Raw genomic sequence first — 21,439 nt, 5'->3', positions numbered from 1 at the left:
CTTTTATTCAATTAAATTTTAAAAACACAGAATTATATTCAATTTTATCATTTTACCTATCATTTTCTTTTAAAAATTACATTTTTTGCCTAGTTTTTAAATTTGGTTTAAATTTATATTTTTTGTCCAGATTTCAAAATTTTGTTATGATTTTATCTTAAATTAAGTTTTTTAATTTTTTTTTAAGTAAAATCAAGGTTGCAGAAATCGGGATTAATCGTGGATTAATCGTTTGGCGTTCTGCAACCGATTAGGATTAAGATTGTTTGAAGGTAATTGGTCAATGACGGGCTTGGCGATCTTGGCGGTCAACGACGGTCAATGATAGTCAAAATTAGTCAAATGTTAAAGCTGGTCATAATTAAAAAAAAAAAAAAAAAAAAGGCTCCAAAGCAGTCAAATGTTAATTTCGTCTAACCCTAATATCGCATTTCATCACGTCGCCGTTTTTGTCACTTCCTCACATCTCTCTCAATCGCCGAAGCAAATCGTATGGGATCGGCGATACACTGAAGTCGAAGGAAATCGTAAGAGACCGGTGAACCTCCAACAAAAAGAAACTCGTTTTTCTGTTTCTCCTTCGAAGCTTCATCCTACGAAGCTTTATCCTCCAGGTTTGCGATTCGATTTATGTTTCTCCTTGCACCGAACTCGTATTTCTCCCATCAAAATTCATTTTTCTTCCACAAATTGATGAGTTAATGTTGACTGTAGCCGATATATCACAAATATGTGTTTCACTTCTTCTAAAAAAATGTTGAATTCTCCCATCGGTTTTCTGGATTGCGATTTCTGCAACTATTACATTTTAATCGATATGTTCTTCATATTTCTCCTGTTTGTATTTATTTCAGTATTGGATAGCGATTTCTGCATTAACTTGTTTGTTGGGTACTGATTTCTACTTTCTGCATTAATCTGTTTGTACCAATTTCTACTTTCTGTATTAATCTATTTGTTGGTATCCTTCTTCTTCTTGTTTGCAGTGGGAGCTTCATAATCAGCTTGAGAATGCGACATAAACCCTTTTATATGATTGTTAATTTTGATATTTTTTTCTTTCAAAGCACGTGAATCTGCTTCTATGATCAAAAGTTAAAACCCATTAATTATATATAATATGTTTTGAAATTACGAAGTTATATCCATTATATTATATATAATATGTTGTTTTGAGTTTTATTATATGATGAATATTCAGCGGCAAAAATCATAGTCATTAATAAATAATAACAAATTATTATCAAAGTTTGGAAAAAAGGAACTACCGTTATGTTTCAGAATGTAATCTGTTTGCTGGTATCCTTCTTCTTCTTATTACATCTATTCTTGATTAATGTAGCCAAATTTCGCATTCCTATTTGTTTGTATATGTTCTTGATTAATTGTTGTAGTCTGGAATGAAGTTTTGTTATTAACTTATTGTGATTTTTGATGTATTTTTTTATGTATACAACAGTTTCCAATAATGACATCCAAAAATTCGACTTCACCATCAGTGGGATCAACCGTGAGCGTTGCTCATAAGCGAAATTCAGATGATATTGGTTGGGAATATAGTTTTTGCCCGGATAAAAACTAAATGGATACAGTGAAATGTAACTTGTGTGGAAAAGTGTTTACCAGGGGGGTTACTAGATTGAAACAACATATTGGTCATGTGTCGGGAAATGTAAGTCGATGTCCAAACTCTACAAAAGATGATCAATTGAGAATGCGATATTTTATTAACGAAGGGAAGATAAAAAAGAAAGCTAAACTCGAACATGATAAGGCCTTAAGATCGGACGCAATACAAGTGTTAAATGATAGTGTTGAAATGGATGAAATTGAAGATTCTTTAGGGTCGAAAGCACCAAGTTATATAGGCCCCGTGGATGGCTATGCGAACAAAATAAACCCTGAAATTATGAAGGGAAAGGGAAAAACAATTGATCTTAATGATGTTGTTCGGAAAGAAATTTAGCGTGCCATAAATTCATTAGTAGGTGGGCATATAAAACTGCAATTCCTTTTCATGCACCGGAAGATGATAGCTTCAAGATGATGTTGGAGGTTGTTGGCCAATTTGGAACAGGGCTCCCACCTCCTACCAGATATTCTTTGTGTGACCCGCTTCTAAAGCATGAGGTTGAAAGAACAAAAAGTTTGTTGAAAAAAAACGAAGAAGAATGGAAAGAGATTGGATGCTCGATCATGACAGATGCTTGGTTTGATAGAAAAAGAAGAAGCATTATGAATTTATGTGTAAATTCAAGAATGGGTACCGTTTTTATATCATCAAAAGAATGTTCCAATGAATCACATACAAGTCAGTACATATATGATTATGAGGAATCTTGCATTCAACAAGTTGGTCCTGATCATGTTGTTCAAGTTGTGACCGATAATGTCACGAATAACATGGGAGCTGCAAAGTTACTACAAGAGAAAAGACCAACTATTTTTTGGACATCATGTTCGACACACACAATTAACCTTATGCTCGAAAGTATTTATATTTTTTATACATTATTTACTTTTTTTTACATGTCTTATTTTATACTATAATTCGTTAATTTGTTATATAATATTTTTTTCAAGGTATCGGTGGACTTCCAAGGTTTAAGAAAGTCTTAGATCAAGCAAAGAAATTAACCATCTTCATTTATGTTCACCACAAAACTTTGGCTATGATGAGAAACCACACCAAGAAAAGAGAAATTATCCGATCGGAAGTCACGAGATTTGCTTCCGCCTTTCTAACATTACAAAGTTTATCCGAAAAGAAGGAGCAACTGAAAAATATGTTCTCTAGTAATGAGTGCGAGGAATGCAAATTTTCTGGAACACCTAAAGGAAGAGCCTCATATGGAATAGTGACAAGTCTTCAATTTTGGGCCGGTGTGACACGATGTTTAAAAGTGTTTTCCCCTTTGGTAAAAGTCCTTCAAATGGTTGACGCGGATTGGAAGCCCTCAATGGGTTTTGTTTACGGGGGAGTTTAAAGTGGCAAAAGAAGAAATTATGAAAGCTTTGGGTGGTAACGAGAAATCTTACAAGCCTATTATAGATATCATAAACCACAAGATGAAAGGTAGGCTAGATTCAAAATTACATTTGACGGCTTATCTTTTGAATCCTTATTATCATTATAAGGATTCCCAACTCCAACATGATCCCGACGTAATGGATGCGGTTCTTGAATTTTTTGATACATTACTTTGTGGAGATTTTGAGATGCAAAGACAAGTTGTGATGATAGATTTGCCAAAATACAAGGAAAAAGTTGATAGATTTGGAGCGGATCTTGCAATTAAAGGTTGTATGGTGAACAATGCCGAATTTGATCCGGGTAATGTGCTTTTTGTTTATTTTAGTAATTTATAAAATAATAGAATTTTATATCTATCAATTTAATAATGTGTTTTTGTTTTAAAATTATAGCAAGATGGTGGGGACTTTTTGGTGGCTCAACTCCTCATTTGAAAAGGATTGCAATGAGGATTCTTTCTTTAACTAGTAGTTCATCGGGTTGTGAAAGAAATTGGAGCACGTTTGAAGCGGTTAGTTATAAAGCTGTATTTTTTAAATATCAAGAACGTTTTTAACCTTTTTTATGTCTACTTTTATAGGTACATACAAAGAAACGTAATAGATTGGAGACAAATAGATTGAACAATCTTGTTTATATTCAATTCAATGCTAATCTAATGGAAAAAAAAAACAAAAAGAGAAAAGATAAGACTTTAGGGTTCTCGGTCCTAATTGAGATATTGACTAATATGATTTTCAAAGCAAATGTGTGTCTATATATATATATATATATATATATATATATATATATATATATATATATATATATATATATATATATATATACACACACATATATCATACAATTGATGCCTTCTTGGCGTTCAATGATTTTTATTGCAACATATAAACATTGTGGGTACACTTATTAATAAAACCCTTCAAACTTTGTTTGATTCAAAATTTTCCAGTTGTCACATCATCCCCCCGTTAGAGGGAATTTCGTCTCGAAATCTGCATCTTGAACGGGTTCTTGCGACTAGAGGAAAAGTTGTGGGTATTTATGTTTCATTTTATCTTCCCGCTCCCAAGTGAATTTGGGTCCTCGTTTGGCGTTCCAGTGGACCTTCACTATTGATGTACGGATTTGTTTCGTCCTTTTGACTTCCCTGTCCATGATTTCTATAGGTTCCTCTATGAAGTGTAGACTCTCGTTTATCTTGATCTTGTCGAGTGGGACCACAAGAGATCTCATCAGACAGACACTTCTTCAGGTTGGACACATGGAAGACGGGGTGTACATTGTTGAGTTCCTGTGGCAATCAAAGCTTGTAGGCTACTGGGACGATCCTAGAAAGGATTTCAAATGGCCCAATATACCTTGGGTTTAGCTTCTCGTGTTTGCCAAACAGTATCATTCCCTTCTAGGGCAAGACCTTTAACAGTTCACGGTCATCGACCTGGAACTCCAAGGGTTTTCGTCGCTTATCAACATAGCTCTTTTGCCGATCTCGGGATGCCCTTAGTCGTTTGCAAATATGAACGATATTCTTTCTAGTTTCCCGTACGATCTCCGGGCCGGTGAATGTGTTATTCGGTACTTGCCCTCTTTCTAGCTGCATGTCGCCCACCTCTGCCCAACACAGTGGTGATCTGCACTTGCGCCCATAGAGGGCTTCAAATGGCACGACCTTGATGCTAGTGTGATAGTTGTTATTGTATGAGAACTAAATGAGTGGTAAGTGGATATGCCAATCCTTACCAAAGTCTGTCATACATGCTCTCAACATGTCTTCCAACGTCTGGATGGTCCTTTCGCTTTGTCCTTCAGTCTGAGGGTGATAAGTCATACTCATGTCGAGTTTGGTTCCCAAAGACTTTTGTAGTGACTGCCAGAACCGTAAGGTGAACCTACTATCCCTGTCGGAGATGATAGATATTGGCACCCCATATAGTCACATGATTTCTCTAATATGCGTTCTGGTTAACTTCTCCATCTTTTCGGTCTCTTTTATTGGTAGCAAGTATGTGGATTTGGTTAACCTGTCAATGATCACCTAGATAGTGTCAAGTCTATCTGATGTCTTACCTAACTTGGTTATGAAGTCCATTTAATCCGCTTCCACTTCCACTAGGGAATGTCCGATTGTTGAAGCAAACCCGAGGGCTTTTGATATTCTACCTTGACCTTGGTGTAAGTCAGGCACTTGCCCACATAGGTAGAGATCTCTGCTTTGATGTTCAGCCACCAATAGAGTTTCTTGAGGTCCAGATACATCTTGTCTGCACTGGATGAACGGAGTATCTGGTCTTATGAGCCTCGTTCATGACAACGTCTCTGTACCCACCGAACTTCGACATCCAAGTTCGATTCATGAGATAATAAGCTCTGTTATCCTTAACTTCAAGGTTTTTATCCATTCCCCGTAAGGCCTCCCCTTCAACGTTCTTAGGTTTTAAGGCCTCTTGTTGCACCTCCTTGATTTGTATGGACAGGTGGGAATGGATGGTCATAGTTAAGGATCTTACTCGGCGACACAAGTATTCCTTTCGACTTAGGGTGTCTGCTACTACATTGGCCTTACCTGGCTAATAACGAATTTCGCATTCGTAGTCATTTAGCAGTTCGGCCCATCATCGTTGAGCTCCTTTGGATTGAGAATGTGTTATAAACTCTTATGATCTGTGAAGATGGTGCATTTGGTTCCGTAAAGGTAGTGTCTCCAGATCTTTAGGGCAAACACCACTGCCCCTAATTCGAGGTCATGCGTGGTGTAATTAGCCTCATGATTCTTGAGCTGTCTTGAGGCATAGGCGATGACATTTCCTTGTTGCATGAGTACACAGCCTAGGTCTTGCTTGAATGCATCACAATAGACCACAAAGTCTTCGGTCCCTTCCGGGAGGCACAAGATGGGAGCACTGCAAAGGGCTTGTTTAAGCCTTTGGTGTAACACCGTAAATTTCCAAAACAATTCTTTGCATTTATAAAAACATAATTCATTTGTAAATCATAAAAACATCATTGTTTGGAATTCAATGTATAACATATAACAATATCCCAAGATCTCGTATCATAAAATCACGTGTGTGTACTGATCAAGATGGCGCCTTCCCACGATCCTCACTAGTACCTGAAACACATAACACAAAACACTGTAAGCACAAAGCTTAGTGAGTTCTCCAAAATACCACATATAACACATATTAGCCACTCAAGGCTATAACTCTATGGGTCCGTGCACCCAAGCTCTGTGAACCCTCAGGTTCTAACTCTGCAAGCATGCACAACATAAATCAGATAGAAGAATGCAGTACAACAAACAATATATATATAAAGCAATGTATCACATAACTCTATTTACCTACTCAAGGTAAAGTATAGTGAGAAGACTCACCTCGCGTATCTCGATAACTCGTAAATCCCTGAAATCACTAGTGCTCGATCTTCCGAGCTATAGTCCTCCTATAACACAATACATCTCTAATTAACACTTCATAATTAAGGTTGACTAACTCTATTAAGTCAACACCGGTCAACTCTGGTCAATGGTCAATGGTCAACCCCGACTCGCCGAGTCCCTACGAGGACCCCCTTTCCTCTGAGTCCCTTCCGACTCACCGAGTCACTCACCCAACTCAGTTACTCAACCCCTGGTTCGAAATCTATGAACAACCCGCACCAACTCGTCGAGTCTGCCAATGGACTCGACGAGTGCATTCCATGCACAACCCCAAACGACCTTCTGAGGTCAGATCTGTTTCACTAACTCATAGATCCAGTCCTTCCAAGCTTATTTATCACGTAAAGTTCATGTCTTAGTGCTCATATCACACCTAATGACTCATAAATGGTGTTTTGACCTCAAACACAAAGATCCCAAACCAAAACCTCCATGGATTCATAAAAAGCTTGGACAAAGGGACACTCTGGACCTCCAAGGGTCCAGATCCAGAACCTAACTCGCTTAAGGGACCAAATGGGCACTAGATCTAGCCACAAAAGGGCTCAACAAACCCTAAATCAACATGAACATCACCTCAACAGAAAAGGGTTCGAAAATGGTACCTCAATGTGATGTTCTAGACCTCAAATCTTCAGGAAGTTGTTCCTCTTGCTTCCTCTTGGCTAAAACTTCCTTTCCCTTGCTAAACAACACCTCCAATGGTTGATAATGTCTCCTTCTCTCACTCCACACGCTCAAATGCACTAGGGTTTCACTCTGGGGGCTGGTGAGCACAAATGACGGCCATAAGGCCCTTTAAATAGGCCCCAAACCTGAGAAATTAGGGTTTCATTATACAGCGCTGACTCGCCGAGTCCACGATTGCGAGTCGCCGAGTCCAACCATTAATCCGGATGAGAAATTGCGTCTCTACTCGGAGAGTCTACGCACCAACTCACTGAGTTCTTCCTCAAAACTCAAAATAAAAAGAATAAATATAATACCTGGAATTTCCGGATGTTACATTTGGAAAGTAGCTTCATGTTTATTTCCCCATCTGAAAGTTACTCCCTTCTGTGCTAAGGTTGTGAGCAGTTTTGCGATCTTAGAGAAGCATTGTATGAATCTTTGGTAATAGCAAGCAAGGCCTAAAAACCGGCGTATCTCCGTTGGTGTTCTTGGTGTTGCTTAGTTTGCAATCGACTTGAATTTGGAAATAACCACATGTATCCCTTCCTCGCTGATTACATGTCCCAAAAGTCTACTTTTCGGATCCAGAATTCACATTTTGAGAATTTGGCGTATAGTTTTCTGCCCTTGACGTCTCCAAGACTTGTCGTAGATGCTGACAATGTTCCTCCTCCCTTCGTGAATAAACTAGTATGTCGTCGATGAATACTATCACAAATTTACCCAGGTATGGCTTGCAGCCCTGCACACACGGTTTATTAAATCCATGAACATTGCTGGCGCATTCGTTAAGCTGAAGGGCACCACCACAAACTTGTAATGACCGTAGTGAGTTTTGAATGTCGTCTTAGGGGTATCTTCCTCCTGAATTTGAAGCTGATGATACCCCGAACTTAGTTCAATCTTCTAGAAGTAGATCGACCCTTGCAGTTGTTCAAATAAGTCTTCGATTCAAGGTAGGGGATAACAGTTTTTTATAGTGATCTTGTTCAGTTCTCAATAGTCTATGCACATGCAGAACGACCCGTCCTTCTTTTTCACGAACAATACTGGTGCTCCCCAAGGTGGGAAGCTTGGTTGGATGAATCCTTTGCATAGAATTTCATTTAGTTGGTTGGATAGTTCCTACATTTCTGCAGGTGCTAGGCGGTATGGGGACTTGGCTATGGGGGTGGCTCCAGGAATCAAGTCGATTCTGAACTCGAATTGGCTTACCGGTGGGATTCGCGGAAGGTATTTTGGGAATACATTAGGGAAGTTGCAGACCTCGGGAGTATCCTTAATGTTTTTCACTTCTTGTTTCTCATCCACTACGTGGGCTAAGAAGGCGAGATATTTCCTACGCAAATACTTACGAGCCTTGATGCAAGAGATGATTTATAAGTTCATGTCGGGTTCATCGCCATAAATGACGAGGGTTTCGTTATTTGGTAGGTTAAGGCGGATGGCCTTTTTATAACACAAGATTTTGACATGGTGAGGACTTAACCAATCCTTGCCAATGATAACATCAAAGCTACTGATTGTGACCAGCATTAGTTCGATTTGGAAGGAACGGTTGTTTAGAGTTAATGTGCATCAAACAAATATATCTCTAGTGTGTTCCATTTTTCCATTGGCCATTTCTACAGTGAATGCTTCATTTAGTGATTGGGGTTTCTGCTTGAGTAAATGTTTACACCAGTGGATCATAAAGCTTTTCTCCGCACCAATATCAAAAAGTATGCATGCGTATGAGTTGTTTAGGAGAAACGTACCAGTAACCACGATGGGATCCCTCATGGCCTCATCATGCCCCATCGTTAGAACCCTTCCCACGCCTTCACTATTTCTATTATGTGCCTTCGGGCAGTCCCTCTTGTAATACCCAACCTCACCGTAACCGTAGCATATGCGGCTCACCCCAGCATTAGCGACTTAGGTAGTTGGTTGTGTTGGGGTCTTGCAGAAATGGGTGGTATGTCCCTTCTTGTTGTAATTTGCACATTGCATTTCCCGACAGGCTCCGTGGTGGTGATAGTTGCATTTGTCGCATTTCGGAAGAGTTCCAACATATTGCTTAGCTGATGTTGGGGGAGGTAGGGGCTGTAATGGAATGGACAACCACAGTTTGTTGCTTTTTGGCTTGGTCTTTAGCGGGTTGACCCTTCTTTTTGTTCCAAAACTTCCTCTTGTTGTCACTCTACTTTGGTTGTTCAGGCGTGGGGGTCATGATGCCTTGAAGAATTCCCTGGCCGACAAGAGTTTGTGTCAGACACTTGGCACTGTCAAAGGTGCTCGGGTTGGTAGATATGTGTTGGATTAGTGTCTAAGCCCGTAACTATATTTGGTAAGTACTTGACCCGGTTGTGCATGGTCCTTTTGGGTTGCCTTCACCAAAGCAACTTGACAGGATGATTTATGGAGAGAGAGAGAGAGAGAGGTTATTATGGTTTATTAATATATTATATGAATAATACATTAAAGGAGAAATCATATATGTTAATTAATATTAGTCAAGAATTAACTGAGAATTAATTTTGTGGCTAAAAGAGATTAATTAAATAAAGGGGAGTGGAACTGTCAATTGTGTGGTAGTTGATTTTAGGTTATGGATCTTCCTGGATATATGGGGGACAAAATTAGGAGTGGAAGCCTACTCTAATTTCGTCCAAGGAGGCCTTATTCCATAAGGTTCTCAAGTTGCTTAGGACCTAAGTCATCCAATTAGGATTTTGACTGAAAACCTAGCAACACAAGTATATAAGGACCCCTAGGGCTAGCAAAATCGGCCACTTGATCCCTTGGAAGCTTGGAGCCGATTTTCCCCCTCATCCTCTCTCTTAAAAATCATCCTCTTGCTTGTGGTATTTGTAAGCTATTAGAAGTGTTACACTTGTGACACTAAGCTTCTTGAAGATCAAAGACTCTTGCAACTATTGAAAGGTGTCATCTAAACTAGTTACGTTGTAGATCTCATTTTTAATAGTATGCTAGATTAGGGTTTCAAGTCTAGGATGAATTGCATGTACAATAGAGAAACCTAGATCCAACCTTTAGGGTTTTGTATGAGCACATAGGATTGTTCTTTTGTATAAAACCCATCAGTGGTATCAGTGTCGTGATTGGTTTCTGTTGTATTTGATGTTTTGCGTTTCATTCATGCTTGAAAAATCGATTTATTGGTCATCTGCTTGACAGACTCATCGAGTCCCAAAGTGGGCTCTCCAAGTAGGATGAACTCGACGAGTCCATAACGGGACTCGACGCGTTGGGCTGCCAGACAGAGGGTATTTCGGGATTTCATGCCTATTTTGTTGTGGGATAATTACCAAATCGTTTTTGATTAATAAAATAAGAATTTTATTGATATTGTATAATTATCCTTTCCAAAATAAAAGATAATTTCAAATTAATTGAATAATTACTTCCTTATATGATAAACATTAATTATTTGGATTATTTGTTCATTATATTGCATGAAATTGAATTAGGTCAAAAATTAGATACTCACCATAATTAATTGTTTAATTATTTATTTGAATTTTTGATCTAGATAGTTTTGAAATGTTTTAAAACTTGCCCTTATGTTTTGGAATTTAATTTTTGGATTAAAAGTTAAATTTTGAAATTATTAAATTCCAAACCCTAGAATTTTACAAATTTAAAATTCACCCTATACTATTAAAATATTATAAGAATAATTATTATATATGTATGACTTAAATGCTAGTCTTACCATTGCTAGGCCTCATTCACAAAGCCGATATAAAGGGGGGTATGAGGTTATTGATGGGTTTGAGCCATAAGAACTTTCCTATGTGCACATGCAAACTCTAATTGCTTGGATCTAGGTTTCTCTAATTGAACATGCATGTATCCAAGACTTTCATTCATAGATCTAGTGTAAATAATCAATTCATAGCATATGAAAAACAGATCTAGAAGAATACCTTGAGTTGCTTGTTTGATCCTTCTTCTTCTTGGAGCTTAGAGTCACAATTGTCACTCCTCTAATGGCTTACAAACACCAACTAGCAAGAAGATGATTTGAGAGAGGTAATGAAGAGGGAAATCGGCTCTAGGGTTACTCCAATAACAAAGGTGTCGATTTCCACATCCCCAAGGGTCTATTTATACCGTGAGCTCCTAGGGTTTCACCCTAAAACCCTAATTGGATAACTTAGCCTCAAAGCAATCCAATATCCCTCCTAGATAAGCCTTGGACAATTTCTAGGTGATCCACATCCCTAAAATCGTCCAACCCATATCCATAAGAATTTTTAGCTCAAAATATAACTATCACACATTTGACAGTTTATACCCCTTTCTTCAATTAATCTCTTTAAGTCACCAAATTAATTCTTAATTAATATACGACTTATATTAATCAAAAAATATTATTATTCCTTTAATATATTATTCTCATAATATATTAACCATAATATTTCTTCTCTCTTAACAAATCATCCTGTCAAGTTGCTATGGTGAAGGCAACCCAAAAGGACCATGCATAACCGGGTCAAATAGTTACAGCCTTAGACACTAATCCAACAGTCTCCCACTTGGATAAGTCTAGTAACTATATATGCAAACACAAACCGATCAGCAATCGTAGCTCTCAAAGACATTGTCAACTCTGATCTTATCAGTAACCTGTTCTTTAGATAAGGTATCGTATAGTCCTCTGTTTTGATATCGTGCAGACGATTTCATGAAACATTATCATACTTATTGTCCAACAACTATTTTCTCAATCTTAGATTTATTTGACATAGAACTTAATTGAACACATCAATTCAGTCCTGACCGGGCCCGACACATAAGTCAAATCAAATCATCGAGCGGTCGTGATATCGCTTTTAACCTCTTAGGATAAAAGTAACAGATAAACTTCGACTTATATGCATCTACTTATCGACTAATCAACTATACACAACAATGTGTTTTATGACATCAATCTACTGATGCAGTTTCGGATTATCAATGTACAACCAATTAGTAAATAATAAACCATATATCTAGGTTTTAAGACCATATGATATTATTGTCTTGCGATCATCCCAAAGTGATTCCAGTAAGCGCGGGTTTATTCCAATGCTCAAAACTTGTTCATAAGCACTCATGAACGTTACAACAAACCTTTGCTATGTCTAATACCATTTAGACAATCTACACACCAATTCATAACAGTCTTCATTCATGCCTACTTCCAACATATGAACGATTGTGGACCATTCGAATAAATCGATTATTGTTAATAACTTAATATTCAGGAAGTCAAAACATGCAAAGTGAAACAACAGCTAAACAATTAACATAAGATAATAACTTTACTTATAAATAATACTCTTTTATTTAATCATCAAATGTCAATTACATTTACCTATTACACGTTTCTAAAACTATCTAATATAAACTAATATCATCCTTCAGCCCAATACTCCTAGCATGCTGCAAGTGCTTAACCCTGCTCAGTCCCTTCGTAAGCGGATCTGCTGGGTTATCTTCTGATGATATCCTCTTAACTACGAGGTGTCCTTCTACTCGATGCCTAATAAAGTGATATTTTCTGTCGATATGCCGAGATCTACCATGATCCCTCGGTTCCTTGGTCAAGTCAACCGCTCCTTCATTATCACAGAAAATTTCCATGGGCTCCTTTATATTAGGCATAACTCCAAGATCGCCAATGAAGTTCTATAACCATATTGCCTCTTTTGACGCTTCGCTCGCTGCAATGTACTCTGATTCGCACGTTGAATCAGCTACAATTTCCTGTTTGGAACTTTTCCAAGTTATCGCTCCTCCATTAAGGGTAAATACCCATCCTGACTGCGAACGGTAGTTGTCCCTATCGGTCTGGAAACTGGCATCACTATATCCTTAAGTCATCACTCCCTCCGAAGACTAGAAACCATTCCTTGGTCCTCCGAAGGTACTTAAGGATGTTCTTGACCGCAATCCAATGTGCACTTCCAGGATTCCCTTGATATCTATTGACCATGCTCAAAGCAAAGGCCGCATCAGGGCGAGTACAAGTCATATCATACATGATTGAGCCAACTGCGGAAGCGTAAGGTCCTCGGCTCATCTCAGCTATCTCGGCTTTGATACTCGAACTTTGAGTCCTACTCAACTTTGTATTACTTTATATCGGTAGTTCTCCCTTCTTTGAGTTTTCCATACTAAAACGTTTTAGTACTTTATCTAAGTAAGTATTCTGACTAAGTCCTATTAGTCTCTTACTTCTTTCTCTCACTATCCTTATTCCCAATATATAGGAAGCCTCTCCAAGGTCCTTCATAGCGAAGCACTTCCCGAGCCAGGACTTTACCTCCTGCAGAGTCGGGATGTCGTTTCCTATGAGCAGTATGTCATCGACATACAAAACGAGAAAGCTAACTATGCTCCCACTGGATTTGACATATACACATGATTCATCTTCGCTTCGTACAAATACACACTCTTTGACTTTCTCATCAAAGCAAAGATTCCATCTGCGAGATGCTTGCTTAAGTCCATAAATGGACTTCTCAAGCTTGCACACTCTATTGGGATGCTTCGGATCGACAAAATCCTCTGGCTGAGCCATGTAAACATCCTCAGCCAACTTCCTATTAAGGAAAGCAGTTTTGAAATCCATTTTCCATATTTCATAATCATGAAATGCGGCAATGGCTAGCATCACCCTAATAGATTTTGTCTTAGCAACTGGTAAGAAGGTCTCATCATAGTCAACTCCGGGAGTTTGAGTAAAGCCCTTCACCACTAGTCATGCCTTATAAGTGTGCACATTCCCATCCACATCGGTCTTCTGCTTGAAGATCCATTTGAACCCACCCATCTTACGTTCGGGCACATTGTCAACCAAATTCCAAACTTGGTTGTCATACATGGATTGAATCTTGCCATCCATTGCCTCTTTCCATTTAGCAGACTTCGGGCCTGCCATGGCTTCCTTATAGCTATTAGGTTCATCTAGGTTTACTAGTGTACTATCACTAATATACATCTAGGTTTACTAGTGTACTATCACTAATATACGTGTCCCCTTCAGTAGTATTATGAAAGCCATATAACTGGGGTTGAACTCTAACTCTTTCGTAACATCTAAGAGGTAAGGATTGGTCAATCAGTTCAACCGGAGTTTCCTCCTCGGGTTGAGCGCCAGCGGTATAGGTTCCTTCATCACTCGATTATTGAATCTCTTCAAGATCGATCTGCCTCCCACTGTCTCCTTGGTTTATGAGTTCTCGTTCTCGAAAAACCCCTCTCCTCGCAACGAAGACAACATTGTCAATCGGTCTATAGAAGAGATATCCAAAGGATTTCTGCGGGTAGCCGATGAAAATACATCGCTCACTACGAGGATCGAGCTTATCGTGAGTCTCTCGTCTTACGAAAACTTCACAACCCCAAACCTTGATGTGTGCTAACGAGGGAGCTTTCCCTGTCCATATCTCGTGAGGTGTTTTGGCAACCTTCTTTGTAGGGACTCGGTTAAGGATATGGGCGGCAGTCTCTAAGGAATACCCCCAAAATGAGATAGGTAGTGAAGCACGACTCGTCATAAAACGAACCATGTCTAGCAGTGTTCGATTACGCATTTCTGCCACACCATTCAACTGCGGTGTCCTAGGTGGCGGTTATTGCGAAACTATTCTGCATTCCTTGAGATAGTCGTGGAATTCAAGACTTAGGTACTCTCCTCCTCGATCGGATGGAAGCATCTTGATTTTCCTGCCCAATTGATTCTCCACTTCATGTTTGAATTCTTTGAACTTTTCAAATGTTTCTGACTTGTACTTGATTAAGTAGATATACCCATATCTACTATAATCATCGGTAAAAGTCACATAGAAGCGGTCCCCATCCTTTGTGGTAGTTCTAAAGGGCCCACATATATCAGTATGTATGAGATCCAATAAACCCTCACCCCTCTCACAAGTGTCAGAGAAGGGTGACTTAGTCATATTTCCAAATAAACAAGATTCACACGTGTCATCTTCCCTAAGGTTGAATGAATCCAACACTCCATCCTTTTGGAGTTGGGCTATGCGCTTCTTGTTAACATGTCGAAGACAACAATGCCACAAAGATGCTTTGTCATACTATTGGAAGAATCTATACACAACACATCATTTCCTAGGTTATCTACAACCATAAGAGTTTCATAAATTCCATTACAAGGCATTGCTTCAAAGTATAAAACACCATTTAGATAAGCATAAATAGAACCATTCATATTATTAAACAAATATCTAAATCCTTGTCTAAACAAACCATGAAATGAAATGATGTTTCTTGCCATATCTGGCGAGTAGCAACAATTATTTAAATCTAAACCTAATCCATTACTAAGCGCTAAAGAATACACTCCAATCTTGGTGACAAGCGACGATCTTCTATTTCCCATGATTAGATTTATTCTTCCTCGCTCCACATCTCTATCTTTTCTTAGTCCCTGCAAATCAGAACAAATGTGGTAACCACATCCTGTATCAAGAACCCAAAAATAGTATGAGATGAATCATTAGATTTAATTGTGTATATACCTGCAAAAGATGGCTTGATCTTTCCATCCTTGATGGCTTGCAGATATTCCGGGAAACTTCTCTTCCAATTCCCTATTTTGTGGCAATGATGGCACTCTGCCTCCTTCGGGTTAGGGTTGGGCTTAGCAGGATCAACCTTGGTCCCACTAGAAGAGGAACCATCTTGGGACATTCCCTTGGGGTGGCTCTTTGACGGAGCCTTCCTCTTCTTGCCCCTTCCTTGGCCTACAACCAAAACAGGAGCAACGGTTGGTGCAGGAGTTGGTGCAACAGACTTGTCCTTAAGGTTGCTCTCAGCAGTCCTTAGGAGTCCTTGGAGTTTGCTTAGGGTGACCTCTTCCTTGTTCATGTGGTAGGTCATCCTAAATTGGTTGTAGCATGAAGGCAAGGAGTGAAGAACAATTTCAATGGCCAAATCCTCCCCAAAGTTAACATTTAACTTGCGAAGACGATCAACATATCTTTGCATCTTTTTGCAAGTGCACGATTAACGATTCTCCACTTCCCATCTTGGCGGTGATCATGTTGGTGATGATCTCGTAGTGCTCTTGCCTCGCGCTTTGGTGGTACTTCTCCATTAAGTATTGATGCATTTCATATGGATACATGTCCTCATAGGACTTTTGGAATTCTTGGTTCATAGTGGCTATCATGATGCAATGGACTTTCATTGCATCACGTTCGTGTGTCTCAAAGACAACCATCTCTTCGGGAGTAGCGATTTCCGGGTTGACCTTCTCGAGCTTTTCGTCGAGGACATTCTCTTTGTCCTCGTAACGTGCAATAGTGCGAATGTATCTTATCCATTCACTAAAGTTCGTACCATCGAAGGTCACCTTTTGGCAAAGCCTCATTAATGTGAATGAGTTAGCAGCAACGTTGTTTGCGTTTGACATCTACAATTAGAAAGGACAAAGTTTGATTAGAATTGGATCCCTAATTAAACACCCAAAATGAAAAATTAGGGCTAGGACCCAACAACATTATTTACATATTAGAAAACGGATGCCGTAATCCAACACGCAAATAATTTGGAGGTAAGTGAATGACGATTCACTAATTCTTCACCTTGAAAACATAACCTTAAGTTTTATTGAGAATTCCTAGATTTTGAGATTCATTGAACTTTTCAATGGCATGTTTAAATCTCGATATGTCCCTCTAGTTTGTGACTGGGATGCCGAGGATCACACAGCGGGTGTGAATAATCATGCAAATCTACATGGTGCCTTCATTGTTACAATCACCTATTCGATGTGCCGGTAAACCACACACGCTCCACTAACTTCTTAGCAAGGGTGCAAAGTGCAATTTCATGGGATTGCATCAATTCACTTTTCCTAAAGTAGCTAAGATTGGGAATTTTATAAAATATTTTAGTTACTTTATAGATTCATTATACTTATTAATGAGGAAAGAGAGTTACACTATCCTACCCGTTCGGCTAACGACCCTCCACCAATCAAGCAAGCGGTGGGTGTGAGTGTACACCCATTAAGCGCTATTTTATAGGCAGCAACCTTATACCCACCTTATAGACCGACTTCGTGAATGAGGCCTACTAACGGTAAGACTAACATTTATTTTTTACTTATATATATATATATATATATATATATATATATATATATATATATATATATTAAGCTCTTAATAATATAATAATATAGGATTGAATTTTAAACTTGTAAAATTCTAGGGTTTGAAATTTAAATTCTTTTAAATTAAACTATTAATCACCAAATTCAAATTTCAAAAACTATCGGGATAAATATTGAACTTTTCAAAACAATAGGGATCAAATAATAAATAATTCAAATTAAATAATTAATTTCATAATTATCTATATTTGACCTAATCCAGTTTTAGTCATTAGATAATTACCAAATAATCTTAAATAGTCCATATTTATCATATAAATAATTAATATTCACAAGATTTGAAATTATCTATTATTATGTCAAGGAAAATCATTAAATTAGGTTAAAATTCGGATTTATACTTAATAAAACGATTTAGGTATCAATCCAAGACAAAAACAGCAACAAAATCTCGAATTATCCTCTGTCTGACGCTGAAACTCGCCGAGTCAAGCTTTGGACTCGTCGAGTTGAAGCTACTCGCCGAGTTCATCAGGCAGAAGACCAAAAATCAAAATTTTCAAGTAACAAGCAATTAACCAATGCATCAATTCAATAGAAATCAATCAAAGCTCTAATACCACTCATGGGTTTGAGCCATAAGAACTTTCCTATGTGCACATGCAAACTCTAATTGCTTGGATCTAGGTTTCTCTAATTGAACATGCATGTATCCAAGACTTTCATTCATAGATCTAGTGTAAATAATCAATTCATAGCATATGAAAAACAGATCTAGAAGAATACCTTGAGTTGCTTGTTTGATCCTTCTTCTTCTTGGAGCTGAGAGTCACAATTGTCACTCCTCTAATGGCTTACAAACACCAACTAGCAAGAAGATGATTTGAGAGAGGTAAGGAAGAGGGAAATCGGCTCTAGGGTTACTCCAATAACAAAGGTGTCGATTTCCACAACCCCAAGGGTCTATTTATACTGTGAGCTCCTCGGGTTTCACCCTAAAACCCTAATTGGATAACTTAGCCTCAAAGCAATCCAATATCCCTCCTAGATAAGCCTTGGACGATTTCTAGGTGATCCACATCCCTAAAATCGTCCAACCCATATCCATAAGAATTCTTAGCTCAAAATATAACTATCACACATTTGACAGTTTATACCCCTTTCTTCAATTAATCTCTTTAAGTCACCAAATTAATTCTTAATTAATATATGACTTATAATAATCAAATAATATTATTATTCCTTTAATATATTATTCTCATAATATATTAACAATAATATTTCTTCTCTCTTAACAAATCATCCTATCAAGTTGCTATGGTGAAGGCAACCCAAAAGGACCATGCATAACCGGGTCAAATAGTTACAGCCTTAGACATTAATCCAACAGTTATGGCCTATAAAATGGTCATTTAATGGGTGTCGACTCTCACCCACCGCTTCCTTGATTTGTGGAGGGTCGTTAGCTGAACGAGTAGGATAGGGAAACCCTTTCCTCATAAAAGTATAATGAATTATAAAGTTAATAAATGTCTTTACAAAATTCCTAATCGTAGTTACTTTAGGCAAAATTTGAATTTGATGCTATTCCATAAAATTACACTTTGTACCTTGCTAAGACATTAGTGGAGCGTATGTGGTTAACCGACACACTAATTTGGCTTTAAGAAAAGGTGGCTAAGGGTGACTCGATGTGTGTCATAGATCGATGGAGAGTGTGTGGTTAACCGGCACGTCGATTAGGTGACTGTAACATTGGGGGCACCATGTATATTTGCATGGTTATTCACACCCTATTTGTGATCCTCTACATCCCAGTCACAAACTTAAAGGGCATATCAAGATTTAAACATGCCATTAAAAAGTTCAATGAATCTCAAAAGATTTAGGAGTTTTCAATACATTTAAAACTTATTTCTCTTTTGTTTTTCCTGGTGGAAATTAGTGAATCGTCATTCACTTACCTTCAAATTATGTGTTGTTTAGATTACGACGTCCCTCTTCTAAATTGCAAAGAATGTTGTTGGATCGTAGCCCTAAGCTTATCATCTGGGTGTTTAATTGGGGATTCTTATCTAATCAAACTTTGTCTCTTTTCTTTTTCAGATATCGAACTCAAACCACAACGCTTCAAGCTCAAACACCTCCGACTCATTCTCACTCATGAATTTGTGTGGGAGGATAATCTTTGATGGAAACAATTTTAACGATTGGATTCGAAACATACGGATGGTCACCCGCTATGAGGACAAGGAGTATGTCCTCGACAAGGAGATGAAAGAGGTGGATATGAATACTACTACTCCCGAAGAGATTGCTGCCTTTGAGGCCCATGAGCGTGATGCCACGAAAGTCCATTGCATCATGCTAGCGACCATAACTAATGACTGCTGAAATCCAAAAGTCCTACGAGGACTTCTATCCTACTAAATGCATCAGTACTTGGTTGAAAGGTATCACCAAAGTGCAAGGCACGAGAGGTGAGAGATCATCACTTCGATGATCACGAACAAGATGAGAGACATAGAGTTTGTCACTACTCATCTGCAGAAGATGCAGAGGTATGTTGACCGCCTGTTGAAGTTAAATGTTAACTTCGATGAAGAGCTGGCGATTGACATCATCCTTCATTCACTACCATCGTGCTTCAACCAATTTCGCATGACCTACCACATGAAAAAAGAGGAGGTCACGTTGAGTAAACTTCAAGATCTGTTGAGGACTCCTAAGAGCAACCTCAAGGACAAGTCCGTTGCACAAACTCCTACTCCTACTGTTGCCCCAGTCTTGGCTATTGGGCAAGGAATGGGTAAGAAGAGGAAGGCTCCCTCAAAGAGCCACCATAAGGGAAAGTCTCGTGATGGCACATCTTCTAGTGGCACTAAGGCTGGTTCTAATGGACCCAACTCCAACCCCAAAGATGCAGAGTGCTATCACTGCCACAAAATAGGGCATTGGAAATGAAGCTACCTGAAGTATCTGCAAGATATCAAGGATGGAAAGATCAAGCCATCCTTTGCAGGTATTTACACTATTCAATCTAAGGATTCATCACATGTTATTTCTTGGGTTCTTGATACAGGGTGAGGTTTTCATATTTGTTCTGATTTTCAGGTCCTAAGAAGAAATAGGGATGTGGAGCATGGGAAGCTAAAATTGATCACGGGGAACATAAGAGCGTCGCCTGTCACCAAGATTGGAGTTTACTATTTAGTGCTTAGTAATGGATTAGGACTAGATTTGAATAATTGTTGCTATTCGCCTGAAATGGAAAGAAACATTATTTCCTTTCATGGTTTGTATAGACACGAATTTAGATACTCATTTGATAATGACAAGGGTTCTATTAATGCTTATCTTAATGGTGTTTTGTATTTTGAAGCATTGCCTTGTAATGAAATATATGAAACTATGATGGTTGTAGACAACTTAGGAAATGATGTGTTGTGTATTGATTCTTCCAATAGTTTGGATAAAGCATGCTTGTGGCATTGTCGTCTTGGAGATGTAAAGAAGAAACACATAGCCCAAATCCAAAAGGATGGAGTGTTGGAGTCATTCGACCTTAGGACAATGACATATGTGAATCTTGTTTACTTGGAAAGATGACCATGTCACCCTTCATTGGTACTTGTGAAAGGGGTGAGGGTTTATTGGATCTCATACATACCGATGTGTGTGGGCCCTTTAGATCCACCACAAGGGATGCGAGCCGCTTCTATGTGACATTCACCGACGATTATAGCTGATATGGGTATATCTACTTAATCAAGCACAAGTCAGAAACTTTTGAAAAGTTCAAAGAGTTTAAGCAGGAAGTAGAATATCAGTTGGGCAGGAAAATCAATATGCTTCGATCCGATCGAGGAGGAGAGTACCTAAGTCTTGAATTCCACAAATACCTCAAGGAATGCGGAATGGTTTTGCAATTGACGCCGCCTAGGACACTCCAGTTGAATGGTGTGGCTGAGAGGCGTAATCGAACCTTGCTAGACATGGTTCGTTCCATGATGAGTCGTACTTCGCTTCCTATCTCATTATGGTGGTATAACTTAGAGACTGTCGCCCATATCCTTAACTTAGTCCCTACAAATATGGTTGCCAAAACACCTCACGAGATGTGGACAAGTAAAGTTCTCTCGTTTGCACA

The 21,439-nt window shown here is 38.5% G+C and overlaps 1 protein-coding gene across 2 annotated transcripts; it reads left to right on the top strand.

The window, feature by feature from the left end:
* Positions 1 to 421: 421 nt before the first annotated feature.
* On the top strand, positions 422 to 20,670 carry LOC145034325 (uncharacterized). Of its 2 annotated transcripts, none has more exons than XM_078982715.1 (6): positions 422 to 614; positions 1,460 to 2,491; positions 2,584 to 3,334; positions 3,427 to 3,545; positions 19,396 to 20,311; positions 20,404 to 20,670. In XM_078982715.1, the coding sequence occupies exons 3-5, from the start codon at positions 3,007 to 3,009 to the stop codon at positions 19,681 to 19,683; spliced, it is 735 nt and encodes a 244-aa protein (XP_078838841.1). In that variant the 5' UTR covers positions 422 to 614; positions 1,460 to 2,491; positions 2,584 to 3,006; the 3' UTR covers positions 19,684 to 20,311; positions 20,404 to 20,670. The 2 variants fall into 2 exon arrangements, 1 of the variants encoding a protein (XP_078838841.1); XR_013678024.1 differs by lacking the exons at positions 19,396 to 20,311; positions 20,404 to 20,670 and adding exons at positions 855 to 891; positions 3,615 to 3,677 and having other exon boundaries at positions 423 to 614.
* Positions 20,671 to 21,439: the final 769 nt, after the last annotated feature.

This window comes from Lactuca saligna, chromosome 3, assembly GCF_052625555.1.
Source record: "Lactuca saligna cultivar CGN05327 chromosome 3, ASM5262555v1, whole genome shotgun sequence".
Taxonomy (NCBI): Eukaryota; Viridiplantae; Streptophyta; class Magnoliopsida; order Asterales; family Asteraceae; genus Lactuca; species Lactuca saligna.
Note: the sequence above shows the minus strand (reverse complement) of the source record. Positions and strands in the feature narration are given on the sequence as shown.

Bases quoted from the DNA above. Each gene is read 5' to 3' on its own strand.
- LOC145034325 (XM_078982715.1), top strand. From the start codon at position 3,007: ATGAAAGCTTTGGGTGGTAACGAGAAATCTTACAAGCCTATTATAGAT. The intron at 3,335-3,426 runs GTAATGTGCTTT...TTAAAATTATAG, and splicing joins CAATGCCGAATTTGATCCGG to CAAGATGGTGGGGACTTTTT. The intron at 3,546-19,395 runs GTTAGTTATAAA...TTTCTTTTTCAG, and splicing joins ATTGGAGCACGTTTGAAGCG to ATATCGAACTCAAACCACAA.